This window comes from Centroberyx affinis, unplaced genomic scaffold (genome assembly GCF_046629955.1).
Source record: "Centroberyx affinis isolate AG114_WGS23_722 - 3 ecotype Tasmania unplaced genomic scaffold, CSIRO-AGI_Caff_v1 ptg010584l_1, whole genome shotgun sequence".
Lineage (NCBI taxonomy): Eukaryota > Metazoa > Chordata > Actinopteri > Beryciformes > Berycidae > Centroberyx > Centroberyx affinis.
In genome coordinates this window covers 14,500-36,485 of record NW_027284868.1, presented here as the reverse complement: position 1 = coordinate 36,485, position 21,986 = coordinate 14,500, and the positions used below count along the sequence as shown (strand labels likewise).

At 43.2% G+C, this 21,986-nt stretch overlaps 4 protein-coding genes across 5 annotated transcripts; 2 read left to right on the top strand and 2 right to left on the bottom strand.

Moving 5' to 3' along the window:
• Positions 1-169: 169 nt before the first annotated feature.
• On the top strand, positions 170-2,192 carry LOC139640776 (grpE protein homolog 1, mitochondrial-like; the record flags this gene model as incomplete). The annotated part of the gene is made up of 1 exon (XM_071514954.1): positions 170-2,192. A coding segment is annotated over one exon (347 nt), but the record flags the coding sequence as incomplete, so codon positions are not given.
• Positions 2,193-6,718: 4,526 nt separating this feature from the next.
• Positions 6,719-9,677, bottom strand: LOC139640772 (transcriptional adapter 2-beta). 2 transcript variants are annotated; one of them, XM_071514948.1, is made up of 4 exons: positions 9,369-9,652; positions 7,508-7,964; positions 7,106-7,372; positions 6,719-7,006 (listed from the first exon to the last, which is right to left on the bottom strand). In XM_071514948.1, the coding sequence occupies exons 1-4, from the start codon at positions 9,636-9,638 to the stop codon at positions 6,738-6,740; spliced, it is 1,263 nt and encodes a 420-aa protein (XP_071371049.1). In that variant the 5' UTR covers positions 9,639-9,652; the 3' UTR covers positions 6,719-6,737. The 2 variants fall into 2 exon arrangements, with proteins under 2 accessions (XP_071371049.1, XP_071371051.1); XM_071514950.1 differs by having other exon boundaries at positions 6,719-7,964; positions 9,369-9,677.
• Positions 9,678-10,024: 347 nt separating this feature from the next.
• Positions 10,025-13,724, top strand: LOC139640775 (cilia- and flagella-associated protein 184-like). The gene is made up of 3 exons (XM_071514953.1): positions 10,025-10,753; positions 11,976-12,323; positions 13,398-13,724. Exons 1-3 carry the CDS (start codon positions 10,025-10,027, stop codon positions 13,722-13,724), a joined length of 1,404 nt encoding a protein of 467 aa, XP_071371054.1.
• Positions 13,725-16,287: 2,563 nt separating this feature from the next.
• LOC139640774 (mucin-2-like) lies at positions 16,288-20,680 on the bottom strand. Its single transcript, XM_071514952.1, has 7 exons — positions 20,573-20,680; positions 19,933-20,205; positions 18,876-19,014; positions 18,335-18,409; positions 17,441-17,604; positions 17,216-17,336; positions 16,288-16,381 (listed from the first exon to the last, which is right to left on the bottom strand). Exons 1-7 carry the CDS (start codon positions 20,637-20,639, stop codon positions 16,288-16,290), a joined length of 933 nt encoding a protein of 310 aa, XP_071371053.1. The 5' UTR covers positions 20,640-20,680.
• Between the last annotated feature and the right edge of the window lie 1,306 nt (positions 20,681-21,986).

The window sequence follows — 21,986 nt, the reverse complement described above, 5'->3', positions numbered from 1 at the left end:
TTTATTTTTTTCCTCCCGCGTGAAAAGCTGGAGGGACGAGTTAGTGAAAGCACAGAACTGTTGCTAAACATATTGTTACACCTATTCATACAGTTATGAAAAATCCCAAGAAATTTGTGCCTTGCTGAATCGTGTTCTAACCTCTCTCCATCGCCACCAAACCCACCAGGGATCCAGGGCTTCTGCAAGGACCTGCTGGAGGTGGCGGATATCCTGGAGAAGGCCACGGAGAGCGTGCCCAAGGAGGAGGTGACCAGCCAGAACCCCCACCTGAAGAACCTGTACGACGGCCTGGTGATGACCGAGGTCCAGATCCAGAAGGTGTTCACCAAGCACGGCCTGGTCAAGCTCAACCCCGACGGCCAGAAGTTCGACCCCTACGAGCACGAGGCCCTCTTCCACGCCCCCGTGGAGGGCAAGGAGCCCGGCACCGTCGCCATAGTAACAAAGGTGGGCTACAAGCTCCACGGTCGCACCCTGAGGCCGGCGCTGGTCGGCGTGGCCAAAGCCCCCTAGAAGCCGTTGCGGTGTCACCGTGACAAAGTGGGATTTGTTTTGTAGCCTGGGCGACGGTTCACCTCAGGTACAGCAGACTGGTCAAGGCGCCCCACCACCCCTCTCCCCATCACCCTCTCCTCCCACCAACCCCCCCCCCCCCCCCCCCCCCCCCCCCACCCCCACCCCCACCCCCACCCTGCGGTGCCTCAAAGAGACGGGAACCCAACCGAACTGATCTCTGTATCTGGACAATATCCAACCTGTTTTAACAGATCTGTAACACTTTGTCTGGCCTAGGTCATTTAAGTCAGATTTCAGTCCACCATCAGTCATGTGAGTCGTGTCAGAATCAGATTCCAGTCTTTTTCTTTTATCATGTCATAGTATTTTTTTTTTTTTTCCTCTGGTGGAATGTAATATACTTCATACCCAACTGTTATTAGAATCACAGTATGTAAAGAAACTTCACACCAGATCACAGGGAAAGGCTTTCATGTCTTTTTCCAGAGGCACACCTCCTAACTGGAAGAGAAGCAGTTAAAATGTGACATTTCACTCATTTAAAAGCTGATATTGTTTTAAAAGAAATTTACATACAATGCTCTGATTAAAAGTTTTGTTTGGCTCAGCTATGATGTAGAATATACCCGTCAAAATGCTTTGTGTTTATAATGCAAAAAAAGGGATTAGAGGTGAGCAATCCTGACATTGAACTGCTGTTATCATTCCGGACTTTTTGTTTAAAGCCTAATAATCTTGAACTTGATTCCTCACACCCTTTTTCCTTGTTTCATTTTCGAATGTATTAAAAAAGCATCCCAGTTTGTTTTTTTTAATGCATTTTGTGAAGGAGGCAAGAAAGGGCACTCGAGGAACTGAGGAAAGGCTGTTGAGATTTTGCTTTGTACTGAGATGGGTTTCCCAAGGCCTTTGTGGTGAAATGCATCTTTGTAGGTGAGGCTTTGTTAAACCTTCCTCAGTAATGGTAATGTCCCTATGCCAACTGTTGGCTTGGTAGTGCTGGACAGTGACAAAACATCGGCTTTGTCTACAAAACCATTTGAAGTAATATGTATATGGTTCATTGTTCCAACTGCCATAGCATCAGAATAAACTGATCAACTTTGACAGGTTTGTTGGTTTAGTGTTTCTCTTCTACCCTCTTTATGTCTTCATTTAACATCACACACCCATCTTGGGGTGATTTTTAGTGGCATCTAATGCAATCAGCCCAACAACAGAAGAGAGATCTTCTGGTTTTCTTGGCCTGGAAAATACATTTAGCTTAGTACCTGACAGCTTTCTGTAGCGTTTGATTTCTTTGGAGTACCAAATATAATAAAAAATCTGGTTAAAGCCTATTTTCAAGACATACCGATATGATATTCAAAAAAGGCAACTACTGGCCCAATATAGTAGGATCGAACCCTATCTTACCCACACTTTTTTTCCTGTCTTTTAACGTGTTTTCTCCATAGGTGCTCAGTTGGTCAATTGGTCATCAGATCGGTCAATTGGTCATCTTCAACTGGGTGAGCGCATCCAGTGTTGGCTGTAATTTTAATAAGAGCTGAAATGGATCTATATTCCTACAGTTTAATTGAGACTTGACTAATATCATCTGCTGTGAACCTGCCCACTATGAGATATGTGGATATGAACCATACAGGGTCAAATTTAATGTGTTATAACCTCGACTGTCTATGTAGTATGTATGCATTCAATTAATACTAGGTCGAATGAACCTCATGAAGACTTTGGTCATTTACTATTGACAAATGAATAAATGGGACAATGTGGAAGTATAAAGTATTTGCACTTTTAATACAAAACCATACACACCATGTCATGTGCAATCACAAATAATGGGACAGCAAAACAGCTCAACAGTTTCAGACCGGCGAACGGAACAGAAGCTTTGATTCCTAAGTTCGCTACCGATACGTACAAACAGCTCAACAGCATGCCAAAGCTTCAGAAAATGGTTCTTCCTCGCACACCAAAATTTGTTTTTATTACAAAAGCTATAAAAATGTCCATGACATTAAAAATACTGTACATTTCACAGGTCAGTATTTATAGTTTCTTTTTCCAATTTATCTTACAAAATTATGTACAATTGGTAACACATTGTAAGCAACCCCCCCCCCCCCCCCTCCGCACAAATAGAGAGCATAGAAAATATATTCCACCCATTGGAAAAAAAAATAGAAAACAGTTGCAATATTTTTCTTTTCGAGACATCTACCGCAATACGCTGTTTTGGAACATTTGGCTGCACATGCAGAACGACGACAACTGCTATCAAAATCTGAGACGGGGATCATCTACGGTCGTCCTTGAAAAATAAATGAAGTTCAGCAACCACCTCTGTGTCTGAAGGAATAAACAAAAAGGAGACATTCAAACAGATGAGCACCATCAAGCAACTCTCCGCTTCTCCTGTCCAACGCAGGTGAACTACAGTGGCACACAATGGCATGACCCTGAATAACCAAACGCCACCAAAACATGGTGGGCAAACCATTTCCGATGGAAACATGACAAACTGAACTGTCCCTGGGCTACTTTTGACATCAAGCATTTAAAAACAGAGCAAATGCGACTGTTTGGTTTATAGGCTGGAAGTCTCTACGCTTTTCTAGAACGTTCTGGGTCAGACTGAACTTTGACCTTTCAAACCTGGCCACAGAGAAGGCAAACGCCCACTTTAAACCTTCATCTTTAATGGAAATGTGATGTTCATGCTTCCCCTTAGCTTCAGTATGGAATAGCTGCAGGCCTGATGTGGTTTGGGTAAGAAATACCAATTCTCAGTTCTCTATCTTCAATGAGCCCATTCCTTAGCATTAGGTTAATCTTCAACTGCAATAGGGACACCGAGTACTATGTACTAGGGTTGAACCAATATGGATTTTTGAAGGACGATACCGATATTTTTTAACTGAAGCTGCCTTTTGCTGATATTATGTGCCGATGTTCAAGAGGATTCAGTGTTTGCCCCTAGAATTGTATTGTTGGCAAGGTGGAAAACCTCTGAAACACCATTCAGACCAGCAGTTCTCTAAACCTTCCACTGAGACACAAGATGTTTTCATTCCAGCCAAACACCGATTTCACTGATTAGTTCCCTGCACGGTTTAGACCAGTGATTCTCAACCTTTTTCATATCAAGGACCCCTAGTTTAGTCCACATTAGGGCCACGGACCCCTTTTTGATGAGATTTTGTCTCTTGGACCCAAATCTGAGAATATTTTTATTTAGTTAGATATGCCCAGAGTTAGATTTTGTCCAGCATTCCATGACTGTCTGTATTGTAGGTAGAGAGATAACAGTGAAACTATGATCAAAACAGTCATTCTTCTACATTCTCTAACTTCTTGTAAATGAAATGCTGAAGTTTAACAATTCATCAATTTCCTGGGGACCCCCTGGAACTCCCTCAGGGACCCCTGGTGGTCCCCGAACCCCATGTTGAGAACCACTGGTTTAGACCATCATGGGACACTAAAACTCTTCATCGAAAGCCATACTAATGAAATTCCTTTAGTTGGGCTAGCGGCTCCTTAAGGCAGGGTGAGGCAGGTTTCATCGCAGGTTTTACGGACTGCTGAGTAAAATCTTATCCTCACCTCCATCATGTTGGCAGGGGACAATATTAACAAATCAATTCATCTGTCTAACCCTACTATGTCCCCATACAAGCTGACCTCTGACCTCTTAAGCAGAGTTCTTAGTTACTGAAGTGAAGGGGATTCAAGTCCTCTTCGGTGGCCACAAAGAAGGCCCAGTTTAAAGCCAATGCCGTTACAGAACTTACAAACACATACAAAGCTACTGATGACTTGCATTTCCCCAAAAACCTCCTTCTCCTCCTTCTTGGACAAACACAGACTGGAGTGGAGAAAGGAGAAGAACAAAAAAGAATACGAATCTAGAACATATCCTGGCTTAGGCGACGCCCACACATACACGCTCCTTTCTCCTGGACCCTGTTCCACTTTTGTACTCCCCGCTCCCGCTGTCAACCGATTGCCAATTCAATAACTTCATTTACATTTAAATAGCGCATCGGCCAGCGCTCGGCTCGGCTCGCACAAAAGCCCTTCGAAGGCGGAAAATGAGAATGAGTCACCGATGCCGCTTTTGTGGTTCGGCCTTCAAGATAGAGAGGAGTTACCTTTTCGAAAAGCTAAGGAGATGCGAAAAGGTGATGGCAGGCAACACCTGCTTTGACAGGCCAAACGGCAGGCTGTGCATGTATGTGATGGGTGGTGAACCAAAAGGTTGTTGTCAAGTTTGGACACGGTATAAAAGACAGTGACGTTTAATTATTAGGAAAAACAAATGGGGATATAAGGAAGGAGGATATTGCTTATCAGGGTTAGGCTGATATATGAGGCCAATATTGACCTTTTATGGTTCGATGGATGTTCCTACCTGACTACAGCTAGAGAATATGTTTTTTATATTATTTTTAAATCAGACGTGTGACCAGAGAAATCATTCCAGTGTGGTGTAAAGAGGATTTTACTCATCCCCCTAAAACTATTTAATCAGTCTGGGTTTCAATGGAGAGTTTTAGTGTCCCATGATGGTCTTAAATGCTGTTTCAGAGGCTTTCCCAACCTGACAAGAATACAATTCTGAGTGGAAACCCAGAAAAATCAGTGTCAGCCTTTAAGAACATATTTCGGTCTATATCCCTATTGCTTATTACTAGGCATTGTACCACAAAGGGGACACAAGCAAGGCCTCGCATTATCCTATGCGACTATTTTATATACATTTCACGTTGTCAACTCAACATGAGTGATCACACTTTAATAACAGCTTCCGCACTTATACCTAATCAGATCATTGGATAGATAAATAGCAGGCCAATAACAGCCAAGCCTTAGAAGTAGTCATGCACCCTATCTCAATAAGGGGGTCCAACAATGAGGCAAAACCAGCTTAGGCTACTGTATGATTATAGAGCAGGCAATATATATATATAAAGTGAAAAAGATAAAGGGGTGTAAGATTAACCCAGTGTAGATACTCACTTGGTAAACAAAAAAATAAAAAATCTTAGAATTGTGCTTCAGCGTATATGGATCTCATTGGTTAATGCCCTTACACATTCAACTTTTTTTCCCTGTCTCTTACGCAGTAGACAGTAAAAGATTTAAAGCTGCACTAGGTAAAAATACACCCATCTTATCAATCTGAATCACAAAGTGGGGCCGCAAGAGAGAAGAGCGTCCCATCTCCCCTAATTGAGCTGCTGTACATTTGCCCTAATTAATTCAGGTTTGGGACACGGTCACTGGCGGGACTCGGCGCACAGAAAGTGATAAATCAAGACTCCTAAACAGCAGGGAGGGAGCGTTCCATCCACAGAAAGCTGGAACCGGCTCCACCCCCCACCACACACTAAGAAGAGGCAATGTAGGTCAGAGGAGTGCGCAGTTTTCTGACACAACGTGACGTGATTCCTGGGTAACGAAGTCCTTCAAACGTTCAAAAAAAATTCAAACAGTTGCCTCTTGCTGCCGCGTGCAAAGTGCAAACTTGCCTAGTGCAGCTTTAACCGATGAATAATAACAATGTGAAAAAATCAGTTAGGTGGGGGTTTGGGGTTCCTCTGTTTGTTGTAAGGCCAAATTGTGAAAGCTGGAGAAGAGGAAAAATACAGCGATGATAATTTCGGTGACCCATCAGAGCATTAGCTGTCAGTAGGTCTTCATCATTTAATGGAAATGTGATGTTCATAATTCCCCCTTTATCTTCATCATGGAATGGCTGTTGCCCTATAGCTGCTTGGATAAAAAGAAAAATAGCAATACTCGATAAACATCTTCAAAGAACCTGGTACAATAACCGATACCACTACATCGACTGGGAACGTGTTAGCATTGCGGTTATCTTCAATTGCAAAATGGACACCAAGTACTGTGAACCCACAGAAATGTAGCTTACCCCCCTTCATCATCAATATTTTGATTCAAATGCAAAAATATAGGCCTATTTGTGTTCCTAGCCCTCCTGGCATGAAAATACACTTCTTCCCCTCAGAGGGACATCCTTTGTCTTTGCAATGTACATATTCACAAGGTCACCTTTGAAAAAAATGGTGAAATCCAGTAGTTTTGATCTGCTTCTGGAGCGTACAGCAAATCACGCATCGTATGCAAGAACACTCTGACCAATCAGAGATCAAGAGTTACCGCCGTCAAGAAGCCAGGATGGATCGTTACGAGGCATCGCGGGATATCCAGCCGCTTTCCGTGAGGAAGGTGAGGATGCGTTTCTTGAGGACCTTGTCCAGGTAGCTGGGCAGCCGGCTCTTGGCGGGGATGCCTTGCCTCTTCTGGAGGTGGTCTTTGATGATGATGGTTTTGACAGTCAGGTAGCGCGTCGGGCTGAGGTTGAGCGAGTTGCACAGCACCTTCTCCCGGTCCGACAGGAGCTCGAAACCCGTCAGATTCTCGATGGCGGCGAACTCCCCGTCCTTGCCCTCTTCTTTGATCCCGCTTCCGACCCCCACCCCTCCGGCGGCCCCTCCCCCTCCCCCGGCTCCGCCCCCCAGTCCGACCCCGGAGCCGAGCCCGCCCCCTCCGCCGCTGCCCCGCTTGGAGGCCACCACGCTCTTGTTCTCCTTGCGTTTCTCCCGCTTGTGGCGCGCCGCCTCGTACTCCGCCGACTCGTCCAGGCGGGCGATGCCGTTGCGGCGGTAGCGCTGCAGCTCGCGCACCTTGGCCCTGAGCACGCGCTCCTTGTGCATGTTGTCGAAGAAGTCCTCGAACTCCCTGTGGGCCATGAACTGGCAGAGCCCCCGCAACCTGACCCGCTGGTCCTTCTCCTCCTTGGTGATCTTCCGTTTGGGCGTGCTCGGAACCGAACCCGACCCCGCCGCCGTCGTGGAACCCGCGCCGATCGTCATGCCGCCGCCGCCCGCCCCGCCCGCCCCGCCCGCGCCGCCGCCGCCGCCGGCCCCTGCGACTCCCAGGACCCCGGGCTTTTCCTTCTCCTTGTCCTTCTTGTCCCGGCCCAGGAAGGCGGGCACCAGGTTGTAGTCCCGGGCGATGTTCTTACGACGCTGCCGTTCCCGGAGCTTACGCACGTACATGTCCACGTGGGCGCGTTTCATCTCGATGTCCACGTCCTCGTCGTCGTAGTTGACCGACAGGCCGCTGATGAGCTTCTCTGCGTCCTGGTCGTATTCGATCTCGTAGTCGTCGCGAAGCGGCATGTAGCCCAGCTGCTGCTGCTCGGCCAGGCTGATGTCCAGCGGGGGCAGAGGGGTGGTGAGGCTGGGAGAGAGGGGTCCGCCGCTGGGGCAGGTGTGGTCGGTCACCCGGTTGGGAATGCTGTCAGGGATGCAGGCCTTGCCCAGGTTTCCGTGGATGTACATGGTGACATAGTGCTCCATGACCTCCTGGGGGGTCCGGGACGCTCCCACGTGAGTGGCCATGTCCTCCTGAAAAACAGCACACACAGCAGTTTGTTACTGATAAGGATGTTGGCACCAGTATGTTGTTAATATTACAGGCATATGCAATGGGCTTTTCTGGAAAATAAGTTATTAAAATAAAAATGAGATTAGGGCTGCATCTAACGATTATTTTCATTGTCGATTAATCTGTTGATTATTTTCTCGATTAATCGATTAGTTGTTTGGTCTATAAAATGTCAGAAAATGGTGAAAAATGTGGATCAGTGTTTCCCAAAGCCCAAGATGACGTCCTCAAATGTCTTGTTTTGTCCACAACTCAAAGATATTCAGTTTACTGTCATAGAGGAGTAAAGAAACCAGAAAATATTCACATTTAAGAAGCTGGAATCAGAGAATTTTGACTTATTTTTCTTAAAAAATTACTCAAACCGATTAATCGATTATCAAAATAGTTGCCGATTAATTGAATAGTTGACAACTAATCGATTAATCGTTGCAGCTCTAAATGAGATGCAGTGGACTATGCCATAGAGTGGTAAATAAAAAGATGGATAAACAATGACCTCCAGTCGGTGATCACCATAACGCAAACAACCTCCAATATGACGCACAATCACATAGTGTCAGAAAAGCATTCTTTCATTGTTGTTGTTTACTATTATTAAAAAGACCCTATACTCATGTAAGTCACATCAGTCTGATACTACTTTATGATGTATTCGTATGAATTAATATCAAAGGTTCACATCAGCCTTTTTTAGTTAACTCTGTGTTTAGGTGGGCTTATCCTCTACTACATCCCAGGTTATGTCTGGTAAAAAGCTCCAACAGGTTACAGGTATTGTAACCGATTTACAGTCTATGATTGTAACCTGCAACTGTGCACTCATGCTGCCTTCAAGTGCTCCTTGCAACATCTTACTTTTTGAGGCGGGAAGTCATAAATACGACTTGTCGCGCATTCAAGTGCTTTTGTCAGAAATATATATTTAAAAAAAAAAAAAAGAAGAAGACCCTGTAACAGAAGTAGTGTTTTTATGGCTGTTGTTTCATTTTAGAAATCAAAAAGCCAAAGAGATACTTAAACATAAGCATCAGGCATGTAATTGATGTTTTAATAAATTCATATCTTGGCAACTCGGGTATCATAAAAGAGTCTCCCAGTCGTTTCCCAGTCGCATTTAACGCTTTGTTGAGTCCTTCATATGCCTCAACACCTAATTTCTGACAGCACGGGAAGCCAGCATCACTGTCATCCTCAAGTTGCTTGTCATTTTTTTCCCAAGGTTATTAACGTTACAAAGTATAGTTGCCACTAGTCAGTTTGGCTGTTTGCAGTTTCTTAGCACCTTAAGCTAAACTCCTGTAGGTCTACTTTATGTTTTATATTTCGCTGAAGTAAGTTAACTAACTATAAAAGTGAAGTACCCAGTTTCCAAATCCATATTGCTCGATAGCATCGAGTAGCGACTGCTCTTCCCTGCTGGTCCATCCTCCCTCCGCTTCGGGACCCCAGAGAGAGAACCGACCGCCGTCGACCTGCTGGTAGCCGTGCCATCTCCGGTGATTACCGATTTCTGCGCCCGCCGAGAAGCACTCCGGGCACAGCTCGATATCGGGGCAGTCGGTGCAGCGAAGCCGTAGGTTTGTAACATCCGCAAGGCAGTTAACGCAGTACTTCTTTCCCAGGTCGGCCATGTTGCCTGGCTCCTGCTTCTTGTTGTTGGAGGCAGAACTGCACGCCTGCGCACTGGAGCCTCTCCGCGCGAGCTTGTTAATATTAATGAGCAGGGGTCAAGCCGCCTGTGATTGGCTCCGAGTTCTAGTTTCCACGACAACCAAAACAACACCAACTGCTGTTCACAGAAAGCGCAGGATTTTTTTAACCTAATTTATATCTCGTCTAAAAATCAAAACATTTAGACTATTTTAATTCTCTGAGTACTAAAACGCTCTACTCTAAAATACTTAGAATACAGTATACTAATACTTGAATCCCCAATGAATGGAGGCAGATCAGGAAGAAAATTCCCCCTGCACTGGGAATGAAAACATAACTAGATTTGAAGAATACAGAAAAGGTCATGTCAGCAGATTCCTCCATGGATGAGGGCAAATCTCCTGTCACTGATGCTGGCGATGAAAAGGGGGCATCAGAACCAGATCAACAAAACTCTGACGGTGCAGAAGCCTCCGAGGGGGCCCCTGCTGGACCATCAGACACCCCCGAGCCAGGAGGGGACCATGCAGATGGAAACAACATCCCCACCAGTGAGGACCTGGACGCCGGCGAGGGTCCTGAGGTGAAGCCTCTCATCGAGCAACCGCTCTCCCGCGAGGGGAGCGTCGTATTCGAGGTCAACGACAACGAGGATGGACTCCCACGACTGGATCTGGAAACCCCCGAGAGAGAGACCACCAGCCCTGTGCAGGAGGAGGAGGAGGAGGAGGAGGAGGAGGAGGAGGAGAAGGAGAAGGAGCCCGAAGAAGAGGAAGCCGCCGCAGCTTCTCCAGACGGCGTGGACATCGACTATGAAGAATACACGCAGCTCCTCCACCAGCTTCACGCACAGAGAGAGAAACTCGGCCAGCACAGCAGCCAGCTGCAGATGAAGCTGGTGGAGTACCTCCGCAGGAAGACCTGGGATGACGGCCAACCGGAGAAGGAGATGCTGGTGTCGGACCGGGAGCAGCGCTACAAGAAGTTCATGAGCGTCCTGGCCGACCTGAAGCAGCAACACGCCGGACACTCGGAGGCAGCTCAGCGGGAGGAGGAAGAGCTGAGGCTGCAGACTGAAGAGAAGCTGGGCCAGGTTGGTTAGTTGTATTCTGTTGCTGATTTGACAGTTGCATTAAGTGACACACACACACTCCTAGAAAAAAAAAAGGTCACAAAAATGGCAATTCCACAATCGAGTCAAATATCAGCAGTAAAAAATAATATCGGACCAATCGCGATATCGGGCGATACCGATGTCTGCTGATCGGTGCATCCCTAGTTTGATTGGCTTAGTGTTAATTTTCAGATTATAAGGGCCTGAAAAGTTTGGAAATGCTTGGAAAAAGAATTTGGTCATTTCCAGGGTTTGAAAAGTTTGGAAATTTTACAAAAAAAACTTGGGAAAAGTATGAAAAAAATATTTTTGTACTGTCCCAATATAGGCTCCATATGACACATTTTCTGTAGTCTCGCATATTCTGGTCTCCTTCATACAGGATATGTAGGCAGTTCATGACAGCTTTTACATTTGCTGTTCTAAACACCCGGTGACTGCTAGTCTTTCTGGGGAAAAATCCTCTGGTGCACAGAAAGTGATGTGTTTCTGATATGGCGGAGTGTGAATCATACTGAACACCAACCAAAATCTTCAAATCAACAAATTAAAGTAATAATTCACATTTTCCTGCCCTGCAAAACCATTGACCAGTATGAGCAGTGGAATTGAAAAAATGACTTCAAAGCTGTTATCGTTGGTACAGAAGTGGACTGTATATCATTTAATAGCATTTATGGTTGTAGGTTTTGTTGATATTAAAGCTAAACCCTAACCATGACCTTTAAACACAGAATAAATACTAATTACTGCTGTTTGCCTTTATAGAGCAGTTTTCATATATATATAAAGGTCCATTTTTGTATTCTCTAGTCATTAAAACATGGTGGTGGATCTTTCTGGAGAAAAATCCTCTAGCTTGTTTAGAATAAATAGAAGAAGAACTGGGTAGTTAGCATGAGCAGTGATAGCCACCACGGCTGAACAGACAAAGAAAAGTGAAACTCAAACTGCATCAACAGAAAATCCAAGCTCCGCCCCCACACTGCTTGATTGACAGGTGATCTCTGGGAAGTGCAGTGCAGAAACACCACAGCAAGCAGCACTTAGCACCAAAGATGGAGACAAAATAAACAAAAAAAAACAAGGATCTCACAGATTACCACTTTAACACTTCAAGTGTGGTGTATTTTGTGTTTTGTGAGTGCTTTACTGAAAAGTGGGCAAAATCTAACCTACGTGGCCTCATCTTCATCCTCAGGTGGAAAATGAGTGGCGTGCCCTCGTGGCGCTGAAGCGGGACGCGGCCGTGGCGGCGTTGAGCCGGTGCCTGGGTAAACCGGAGGCTCAGGCCAAGGCGGAGGCCGTCCTGGCGTCGGAGCAGCACCGGCAGGACGAGCTGGTCCAGCTGCGCCTGGAGCACATCAAGCTGAAGATCAAGGTGCGCAAGTTGGAAGCCGAAGTCCGCGTCAAGGAGGAGCCCGCCGACGAGCTCCAAGGGCTGGACTTCGAGAAGCTGCAGGCCGAGAAGAAGGAGCTCAACAAGATGATCGAAAAGCGGAGTGAGGAGCTGTTTAAGCTGCGCAAGAAGAAAACCGGCACTATGGAGGTGGGCTGAAGAATCCACAAGCACAGATTGTGTTGATCTTGATCTGAGCTTTCTGGCTCCCTCGATGGTCAGCTGCCTTCATCTCCTCTATGGAGAATACAGTAATGCTAGCTAACGTCAGCAATTGAAACGTCAGCGAACGTAATTAATACCACATCACATACATACATAGAAGCACTACTTACACCAGTGGTTCTCAACGTGGGGTCCGGGGACCACCAGGGGTCCTTGAGGGGGTTCCAGAGGGTCCCCAGCAAATTGATGAATTGTTCAACTTTTAAACACTGTTAAACACAATTAGAGAATGTAAAAGAATGACTATTTTGATCATAGTTTATCTGTTATCTCTCTATCTACAATATAGATAGTCATGGAGTTCTGGACAAAATTATATCTGACAATAAAAATAATCTCAGATTTGGGTCCAACTGAGAGACAAAATCTCATCAAATGGGAGTCTGTGGCTCTAATGTGGACTACATTAGGGGTCCTTGATATGAAAAAGGTTGAGAATCACTGACTTACACAACAATATACTTTATTATAAAGTGATAAGTATGTGTTGTCTCACAATCATCAAAAATTATATATATATCTCGCTATATACATTAGTATATGGCAGTAGTCCATGCAAACTAATAGAGGAAGAACCCAGAAGTAAGTTCACCCATCGTGGGATGTCATCAAATCTCATTTGCATACAAAGAGGACTATGGGAGATTAAACCTGCAGCTTAAGTGTAAAGATTTATATTTAAAAAGTTAAATTGTCACAAAAATACAACTTTTACTTTTCTTTATTAATTATATACTACTCAAGAAGAAACCTGTACAAAATGACATTTACTAAACCATGATGACGTTTTATAGCGTCCAGGAATAGAGGAGCAAAGTGTCTTAACTCATGATAGAAAACCATTGCATCTTGGTAAAAATCAAAGGATTGTACTGTTAAAATCAGAGTCAGTTGATATCATTGCTCTAGTTGTTCTAGTTGCTGCTTTGCATGTTAACAAAATCAGATTTTCTATCAATCCGTAAGTAATCCAGGCGGCGTTCTCGTCTACTCTGTCAGCTCTTAACAAACGTGAAGGAGAAGCTGCAGTGGAGCCAGACGGAGAGCCAGATCAAGCGAGCCCAGCTGGCCGAGGTGGAGGCCGAGGTGGCCAGGAAGAGGCAGGAGCTGACCAGGATCAAGCAGGCCCGCAACGGCCTCCACAGAGACCACCTGAGGCTGAAGCAGCACAGCGGACTTCTGGGCAACACCGTCCTGCTCCGGGACTTCGAGGACACTCTGGATGCCTCCGAGCGGCTGGAGGAGACACTGGGCGACCTGAAGTCCCAGCGAGCCGAGACCGTCCTGAAGTGTGCCGGATGGAAGGAGAAGAGGAAGACGACTTAACGGGGGAGGGGGAAAGTAGGATTCACTTGACTGTATGTTTTGTAATTTACAGGGATGCCAGTAGACGTGGGTCAAGTCAATAAAAAGTCAAACCTGGGTCAATGTTTTTTTTTCTAGATTTCCGCAGATTCTTTTAGGGTTGAGGTATTAGTGCCAGAGAGTTTGCTAAGAAAACACTGTTGAACCCAGAAATCAGCTTTGTCCTTTGTACCTATGAGATCCAATGAGGAAAAACATCAAGTAGTTGCTACAGTATCTCTCATCTCAGGCATGAGATGCTGACTGTTCTCACTTGCAGTCAGTAGATGGCACCGCTGTACAATATATGGAGATATACTGTATTTGTGGGGGGAATAATTGCTTAATTTTGAATACTGACCTGACAAAACCTGACAAATGTCTGGAAATTACTCATATTCAAGCCAAAGTGTGATGAATGTTTAAGTTGTAGCCTACATCAAGAATATCAAATGACAGCAGTTCACACAAATATACATTTTGCCATTTTATTGTCTTGTTATCCATTATTTCAAGATGCGTCTTAGAGCCCAGAAGAGACCCTTCATGTCAAGATATGATGAAAATTACCATATTAATCAGTAAATCAAACATTTCTGAGAACAGCGCCAGGCTCAGCAAGATATTATCTTGAAATCATACTCATCTCTAGGGCCCAGTTTCCTGGCTGAACATACATTCGGCGTACTGTTGAAGATGCAGTGATATTGGATTTAAATGCTTCATCTCAATTCAAAATATATATATTTAAAATCTTCAAACGTTCCTCAAGACTTCCAAGAGACCATCAATCATTGGTTAGCTGAAATGGTTCAACCAAGGACCCATTTGCATCTTGTCATTACTCCACAGATGGAATATAACGAAAAGGGTGAGGGAGCTGAGAAGGTTTAAAGGAAAAATCACCCTTGGAATACTCTTATAAATTTGGGTTCAATACATTCCAGGAGTTCTTTTGTTGTAGTTTACTTTTTGGGTGTACCTTCCCTCAACCGGCTTCGTCTACTTCTACTTCAGTTAGTGATTTCCCACGTTTCCCAGGGGTAAAGGGGTATGAACTTAGTACTTTCAATCAAAGGTGGGTGTATGATCATAATAACATCGCTAGCTGGCCTACCACTTGATGAACATTGAGGAGTGTCTATGATCATGGTTGTGCCCCTTATTCAAAACACAACATGTCTTGTGGCTGCATTGCATTCTGGTCTATTGAGGCTTCTGTTGTTGAAGAAATTTGTCTCTCTGCCTCTGCTACGATGGATTTCTCCCTGTATTGTTGAACAAAATGGCGGCTCTAGAAAGAAGCTCTCGATCTTTGATTCTGAGGGACTGACAGCAAAACCTGACACTGACTGTTGATGTTTTAGATCGCAGAAAGTTGTACTACTATCAAACTCCTTTGTAGCTACGCTGGAAATATCTATGTGACGTCACCTCGCTCACATGTAGCCAGTTATCCATGGAAATAACAAAAATACCCCATTAAACAACAAAATGGGCAAAGAAAGGCAAAATACATCACTGGTAGGCAACTGGTGAAAACTAGCAAGGAAACTAGTGGCTATAGTTGGCAATAGCTGTGTTTTATGCTAGTTTCCTTGCTAGTATTTTAACAGTGTTGAAGTGTTTTTGGGTGGATTTTTCCTTTAATGTGGTTTAGGTGGAAATTGATGAGGGAATAGGGCAATCAAGCATCAAAGTATACAGGGCTTAAATGGAAAATGAGAAGCATACACACTGTTTTAGGGCGAGGGGTTAGCTTGTTGCTTGGCAACGTATCTATGTTCCCAGGGTCCTAAGTTTCCAAGGTCCTAAGTTCCCAGCGTCCTAGGTTCCCAAGGTCCTAAGTTCCCAAGGTCCTATGTTCCCAGGGTCCTATGTTCCCAGGGTCCTAAGTTCCCAGGGTCCTAAGTTCCCAAGGTCCTAAGTTCCCAAGGTCCTAAGTTCCCAGGGTCCTAAGTTCCAAAGGTCCTAAGTTCCCAGGGTCCTATGTTCCCAGGGTCCTATGTTCCCAGGGTCCTATGTTCCCAAGGTCCTAAGTTCCCAAGGTCATAAGTTCCCAGTGTCCTAAGTTCCCAATGTCCTAAGTTCCCAAAGTCCTAAGTTACCAGGGTCCTAAGTTCCCAAGGTCCTATGTTCCCAAGGTCCTATGTTCCCAGGGTCCTATGTTCCCCAGTTCAATATTCTGTTAACACACATTAACCTTCCTATTGTGTTCGGGTCAAATTTGACCCATTTCAAGTTAAAATATTTCATAAATATTATCCAGTTGTTTTTTTTATTGGAACAAGGCTACAAAACAGCTATATAAACACAACAAAACCAATGGTTATCATTTTATTTGATTTTGAAGGTCTCTAACCCTAACCCTACTAACCCTAACCCTAACCCTAGATCTGGGGAACATAGGACCCTGGGAACATAGGAATGACTCCTGTTGGTTGGTCTTACATCGTCTGAGAAGCTGGAAATACATACAACTTACACATAATCAATAACACTTAAATCTTTCTTGAAGCGCTAGGCCAATGCCAGTCCTACTTCCTCAGTGGGCTTGAATGTCCAGCTTCTCCAGAGCCGTCCTGAACCCCAGCTGGCCAGAGTCCACGCACATGGACTTACCATCCTTCAGGTTGACACTGTGCCAAAGAGAAAACAACTCATTATTCTGTTTTCATTATATGATGATGCTCCAATTATGCTTATGAGGTCAAATGAATGTGTGTGTTTGTATATCAGTGTTTGACCGATATATTGGTTTGTTGATATAAAATTGGCCTTATTAGAAATCAGATATCGGCCATTCAGTGTCATCAACCTCTGACATGATGGATACGATGAAGTTTGATTGATTACATATTTATTATAGAAATGATCAAAACTACATTGGTTGTCTATGGGAAGCCCTTAACCTGAATTGATACTAATGAGACAATTTGATTGGATTCCACGCCAGTAATCATGAATATTGTTGGGTGAAAACTTTGTATCTCCAAAATGTCAGCTTTTCAGGAACTACAAACAAAAAGTATTTTTTCAGCTTGGCGACCATACATTTTTGAGTTTATCTAATTGGTTTGACAAAGGTTTCATAAATCCAAGTGTTATAGAATTTTCTCAACCCATAGAAGAGCAGCAATCCTTCACCAAAATTGGAGTTACAAAGTTTTCACCTGACAGCGAAGATATTTTACCTTTTATTACTCTTATTCCGGGTTTCAATGGAGGGTTTTTGTGTCCTATGGTCAAAGTGCTGTTTCAGGGGCTCTGCCAGGAATACAATACTAGGGTAAACACTGAATACTTCCAATTCTTAGCATGCAAATGGTCACACTTACAGATATAAGTATCGGCTATTGGCAGCCTCAGTCCAGAAATATCTGTGTTGGTATCAGACTTCAAAACCCCATATCGGTCAAACACTAGAGTGTTTGTGTGTGTGAGGGAGAGAGAAGGATAGTAGTGGGACTTACAAGATGATGACAGGACAACCAACGTGTGGCAGCGTCATGTCTAGGGACGCTACGGACTTTCTGTCAATCTCATCCCAGTTCATCATAAGGCAACCTAGGCAGGAATAGGATTCCTCCACTACTGTGAAGCCACACAAGAATAAACTTTCAACTCTCTTTCAAACGCTACACAGGATGTGCCATTATGTTTGGTGAAAACGGCTGTTTATTCATGGAAAAACTCACCCTTGGTTTCAACATGTGAATGATGTGATATAAAGTCGACCCATAGTTCACCACTGCCTTCTTCATCAGGGGTTTCTGTGACAGGAGGTGGCGTGGTTGTGGTCAGCTCTGTGGTTGGGTCCCATGGAGCAGTAGGCGTTTCAGTTGTAGTTACAGGAGGACGGCTGGAGGGTTGGTTGAGTAATATTTTTTTATCAGCAAGTCAATTTACAGGAAGAGGAAAAGAAAATTGTTAATCTACAAATTTTGAGTACATCCGTTATGCTATCAGTGAAGAAATGGCTCGCATCAGATAAGAAGCCTAGAGAAACATTGCCATTTTAGCAGTTATATTAAAGGTCCCATATTATTAACATTTCCTGATTTTGATTTCATATATACTATGAGTCAGGATAAGAAAAATGTTCTTCAAGATGATTTGTAAATAAATTTAGTTAAGTTTAAAGTTGAATTGAATTAGTTATATTTAATGAATTTGAATGAGTTGTCACAGGCAGAACAGTCACAATACTGGACCCTGATTGGCCGACAACACCAGCTCATCAAATTCAAATGCTGAGTGAAGCCTTTCCAGTTAAAATACTGCAACTGGCCTGATAGTAATTCTTTAGTGAGGGAGCCAATCAGGATCAAGTCCAGTTGTGATGCATTTTACTGGAGTTAGTCTGAAACGGCCTGGAAAAAAGAGTGGATTTTTGAAAAAGCAATAACTTAAAATTCTAATAACATCTTTGAGCATATATGGAAAAATAGAGGAAAATGTAAATTCCTATAATATGGAACCCTTAAAAGAAAATGACAAAGATGCAAAGTTTATTAGACCGGCAAATACATGTTGAACTATTCCAGGTGGCAGAATTAGCTTAAGTTGTATGTCAGGTGGTGGCCACTTACAGAAAAGTGGAGTCAAGGTGTGACAAGATGCTGGATGCATTCACACACACCTCCCTGCCGTCCATCAGAGTCTCTCTGGAACACAAGGGTTATGGTCACTTGCAATGCAATCAGTTAAACTGCAGTTCATTGACCAATGGCAGACCACTTGTCAGTTGTTACAGGAAATATTTCAGTGTAAAAGACTTTTTCCACCCTGACAAGAGTAAAATTCTGGGGCAAACACTTTTAATTTTAGAGACTTTTTGCCATGAAAATGGTCAAATTAAAAGATATTGAATATTGGCACAAAATATCAATAGCTTCAATACAAAAAACATCAGTATTGAAATTGGCCCAAAACCCATACTGATCAAACCTTAACCTTAAGACCTCTCAATAAGGCAATTTACAGTTTTAAAATATTTCATATTATTATATTAATATTTATTATTTAAGTTTTAAATTATACTTTCTGGACTGACTGAACTGGAAGTGAGTCATAAACACACACATGCACACACACACACACACACACACACACACACACACACACACTTACATTATTTCGGTCATCTTGCACCTTTTATCAGGCAGCCGAGCTGTTATTTTTCTGACTTTGGAAGATTCAGTCGGGAGTTTCATCTCTAATGTTTTGCAGCGACATCCTCTCTTTGGCTTTTTTGTACTTGGATCGAAACCTGATGGTTGATAGAGGTATGGACATGCTGTTGTCTTGTATAGGAATACATTTGCCAAAGACAACACAGTTTGATATTTGCCGGCTCATTAAAGCGGCATGTAAGACAGAAGTCTGATGGTATATCAACTACAACTGCATTCTGTACATTTATCTCTCATATAAGCAGTGATATAGGGGTAAATAAAAAGGTGGGTAGACTATGACCTGCACTCAGTGATCATCATAAGGCAAACATCCACCAATAGAAACAAAAATCGATTGTACTTTCAGAAAAGCATTAAAGCTGCACTAGGCAATTTCATATGTTGGCGGTTCCAAATGGCAGCCAGAGATAACTGTTTCAAAAATGTGAACTTCAATACCCAGAAATCCTGTTTCACAACACACTCATGTTTACCAGACACCAAAGAGACGAGAGAGGAAAAAGTTCTATCTAATGTTGGTGAGTCCAGCTTTCTCTGGACAGAGCGCTGCTCACTGCTGTTTAGGAGACAGTTTGGATTTCAAATCAAATTTTGAATTTTTATCAATTCAAGTTTTGATTTGTTTAATTTGGGCGAACAGGGAGAATCTCTGACGTCTCAATTAGTGCGGATGGGATGCTTTTCTTTGTTGCAGCCCCACTTTGTGATTTAGGCTGATAAGACGGCTGGATTTTTACATAAAAATCTTGCCTATAGTGCAGCTTTAAATTGTGCTTTTATAGCTCTGTCTGATCTATATTATGAATTTGTGTCATAAAGATTTATACCAGCTTACTAAAGTGGGTAACCTGAATTTAGGTTCCACTATAATTAATTAATTCCACTATATCCTTGCATATGAGACCCTTTACCAATTATATGCTTTCAAGTCTAACCTCCACATGTCATCTCTATTCCACAATCAAACAATATACAGTAGGAAAAGATCTCACCTATAAAATTAAGTGGTTGTAGCACATTGTCAATCCGTCTGACAATCTGCGGTGGGGTTGATTGGGTTGCCTGCCTCTCTGGTTGGGTTGCCTGCGTGGTTGGTTCAGTTGCCCGGCTGGTTGGTTCAGTTGCCCGTCTGGTTGGTTGGTGAACTGGTTCAGAGCTGGTCCAGTGAGACTCATCTGGAATCTGCAGGCAGAACTCGCGAAAACGCTCATCGTTGACAGGTTCAGGTGTTGTGTTTGAGTCCCACTCTGTGACTGGACTCTCAGCTGCGGGAAGGCAACAGAGACGTGTGATCAGAATGAGAAAGGCACAGCAAATGAGTCTGGACTGGTAAGGCAGCCTGTTCCCCTCACAGGATTTCGAATGATCATTTAAAATGGTCTCATATTCACTGAATTACAAATCGACCTTTGCTTTGACTGAATTAAGCCAAAACCTGATTTGAAACTCGCAGCATCGAAACTATTTGTGAGACATACAGAACAAGCATAAGCCATTCTCCACAAAAAACATAATAATACATATACAAGTGTACCCTAATGAAAAAATCACTATAATATTCTACTACTATGTACTTCCACACATTATCCATACACAAAAGCCTATAAATTAGAGATCAGCCGTTCAACTTACTTAGCGCTTCAGTCGGTTGCACCAGAAGAGTCACCAAAAGCAGGTTGGTGACTGTGAAGAGGCCCATTACGGACGGTCTGAGGATCTGCTGAGGATCTGGATCAGAAGTCTGGCTCAGTGCATTTGTGAAGACAGTGTGCAGTGCTTGACCCTTGTGGGAGGATCACTTATTTAATCTGATCATTCAGCAGCATGGGAGGACGGTGCTCGGAAGTTGCAGCATTAGCTTTTTATTGTGTTACAACACCAGGGGTAAAAAAAAATACAAGTATTCAAGGTTTCCCTCCAGAATTTTATTTGTAGCAGGATGGAAAAGCCTTTGAAACAACACTTAGACCATCATGGGACACTAAAACTCTCCACTGAAACCCAGACTAATGAAATTCTTTTAGGGTCGAGCAGCTCTTTAAGGAAGAGTGACGCACCCATCTGTGCAATGGTAGGAGAAACTCTGGGATTCATTGGGGCTTTAAATGAAGAATTACAAAAAACATCATTGCAGGTTTTACAGGCAAATTGATGTATCATACTTATAATTAAAATATGCATGATTCACTGGAATGCCTTCCCTAAGGTTCTGAGGCTATACATATAAAGCTATTATAAAGTTATTATACATTGTTTTATTGTCTTCTCTAGTACAACATACATCAACATAAAAACAATTTATTGACTCAAACATAAGAGTATATTTTACCCCCAGCACCCCTCAGTGAGGCTTTGGGTCATGACACATTTATATCTAAGAGGGCCATGTATCATTGACATTGCTGTGAGGATTAATCAACTTCCAAACTCAATAGCTGTTAAACCAAAGGATACATGGTGTGATCCCATCTACACTTTAATAATACATGTGAAACAATGCACATAATATCAGTTTGGTTTTACAGTGAAGTGCCCCTTTAAACCAGATACATGGCATATACCAGGTCTATTTTACATAAGGTGTGAGATAAGTGTAGCAACCTCTAACAATGTTATTTCGTATGTCTCCATCATTCCTCTTTTCATTTAACTGTTATTTACCTTTTGAATTATTATGCCGTTAACGTAGCCATCAATGACATGGGCTCAAATTTGTTGGTTAAGTTTTTGATCATGTAACATTAAAACCATGACATCAAGCAAAATATATGCATCTTTGATTCATTTAGATGAGTAAATAAGAGAAACCAGAAGGCTGAAGCTGTGAAACTGTCATTGGAGCCTACAACCATGTGGTGGCATCATAATATCATGCAGCTCTATATTGTTAGTGGTTGAGAGATTTTGAAGTATAAAATCCACAGCACAGCAATCTTTAGTCACAAACTCTTTTCAGAGTTCTTTCTCTTAAAACTGAATCTCAGACAAAAACAAAATTATCTTACACATCATTCATAGAAGTTTACAAATTAAAAGCAGGCGCATG

Excerpts from the sequence above, each read along its gene's own strand:
- LOC139640774 (XM_071514952.1), bottom strand. The coding sequence starts at position 20,639 with ATGGGCCTCTTCACAGTCACCAACCTGCTTTTGGTGACTCTTCTGGTG. Across the intron at positions 20,206-20,572 it reads GCAACCGACTGAAGCGCTAA|CTGAGAGTCCAGTCACAGAG; the intron begins GTAAGTTGAACG and ends GCCTTCCCGCAG. Across the intron at positions 17,605-18,334 it reads CACCTTGACTCCACTTTTCT|CCGTCCTCCTGTAACTACAA; the intron begins GTAAGTGGCCAC and ends CCAACCCTCCAG.
- LOC139640775 (XM_071514953.1), top strand. The coding sequence starts at position 10,025 with ATGTCAGCAGATTCCTCCATGGATGAGGGCAAATCTCCTGTCACTGAT. Across the intron at positions 10,754-11,975 it reads CTGAAGAGAAGCTGGGCCAG|GTGGAAAATGAGTGGCGTGC; the intron begins GTTGGTTAGTTG and ends CTTCATCCTCAG. Across the intron at positions 12,324-13,397 it reads AGAAAACCGGCACTATGGAG|CTCTTAACAAACGTGAAGGA; the intron begins GTGGGCTGAAGA and ends CTACTCTGTCAG.
- LOC139640772 (XM_071514950.1), bottom strand. The coding sequence starts at position 9,638 with ATGGCCGACCTGGGAAAGAAGTACTGCGTTAACTGCCTTGCGGATGTT. Across the intron at positions 7,965-9,368 it reads AATATGGATTTGGAAACTGG|GAGGACATGGCCACTCACGT; the intron begins GTACTTCACTTT and ends GCTGTTTTTCAG.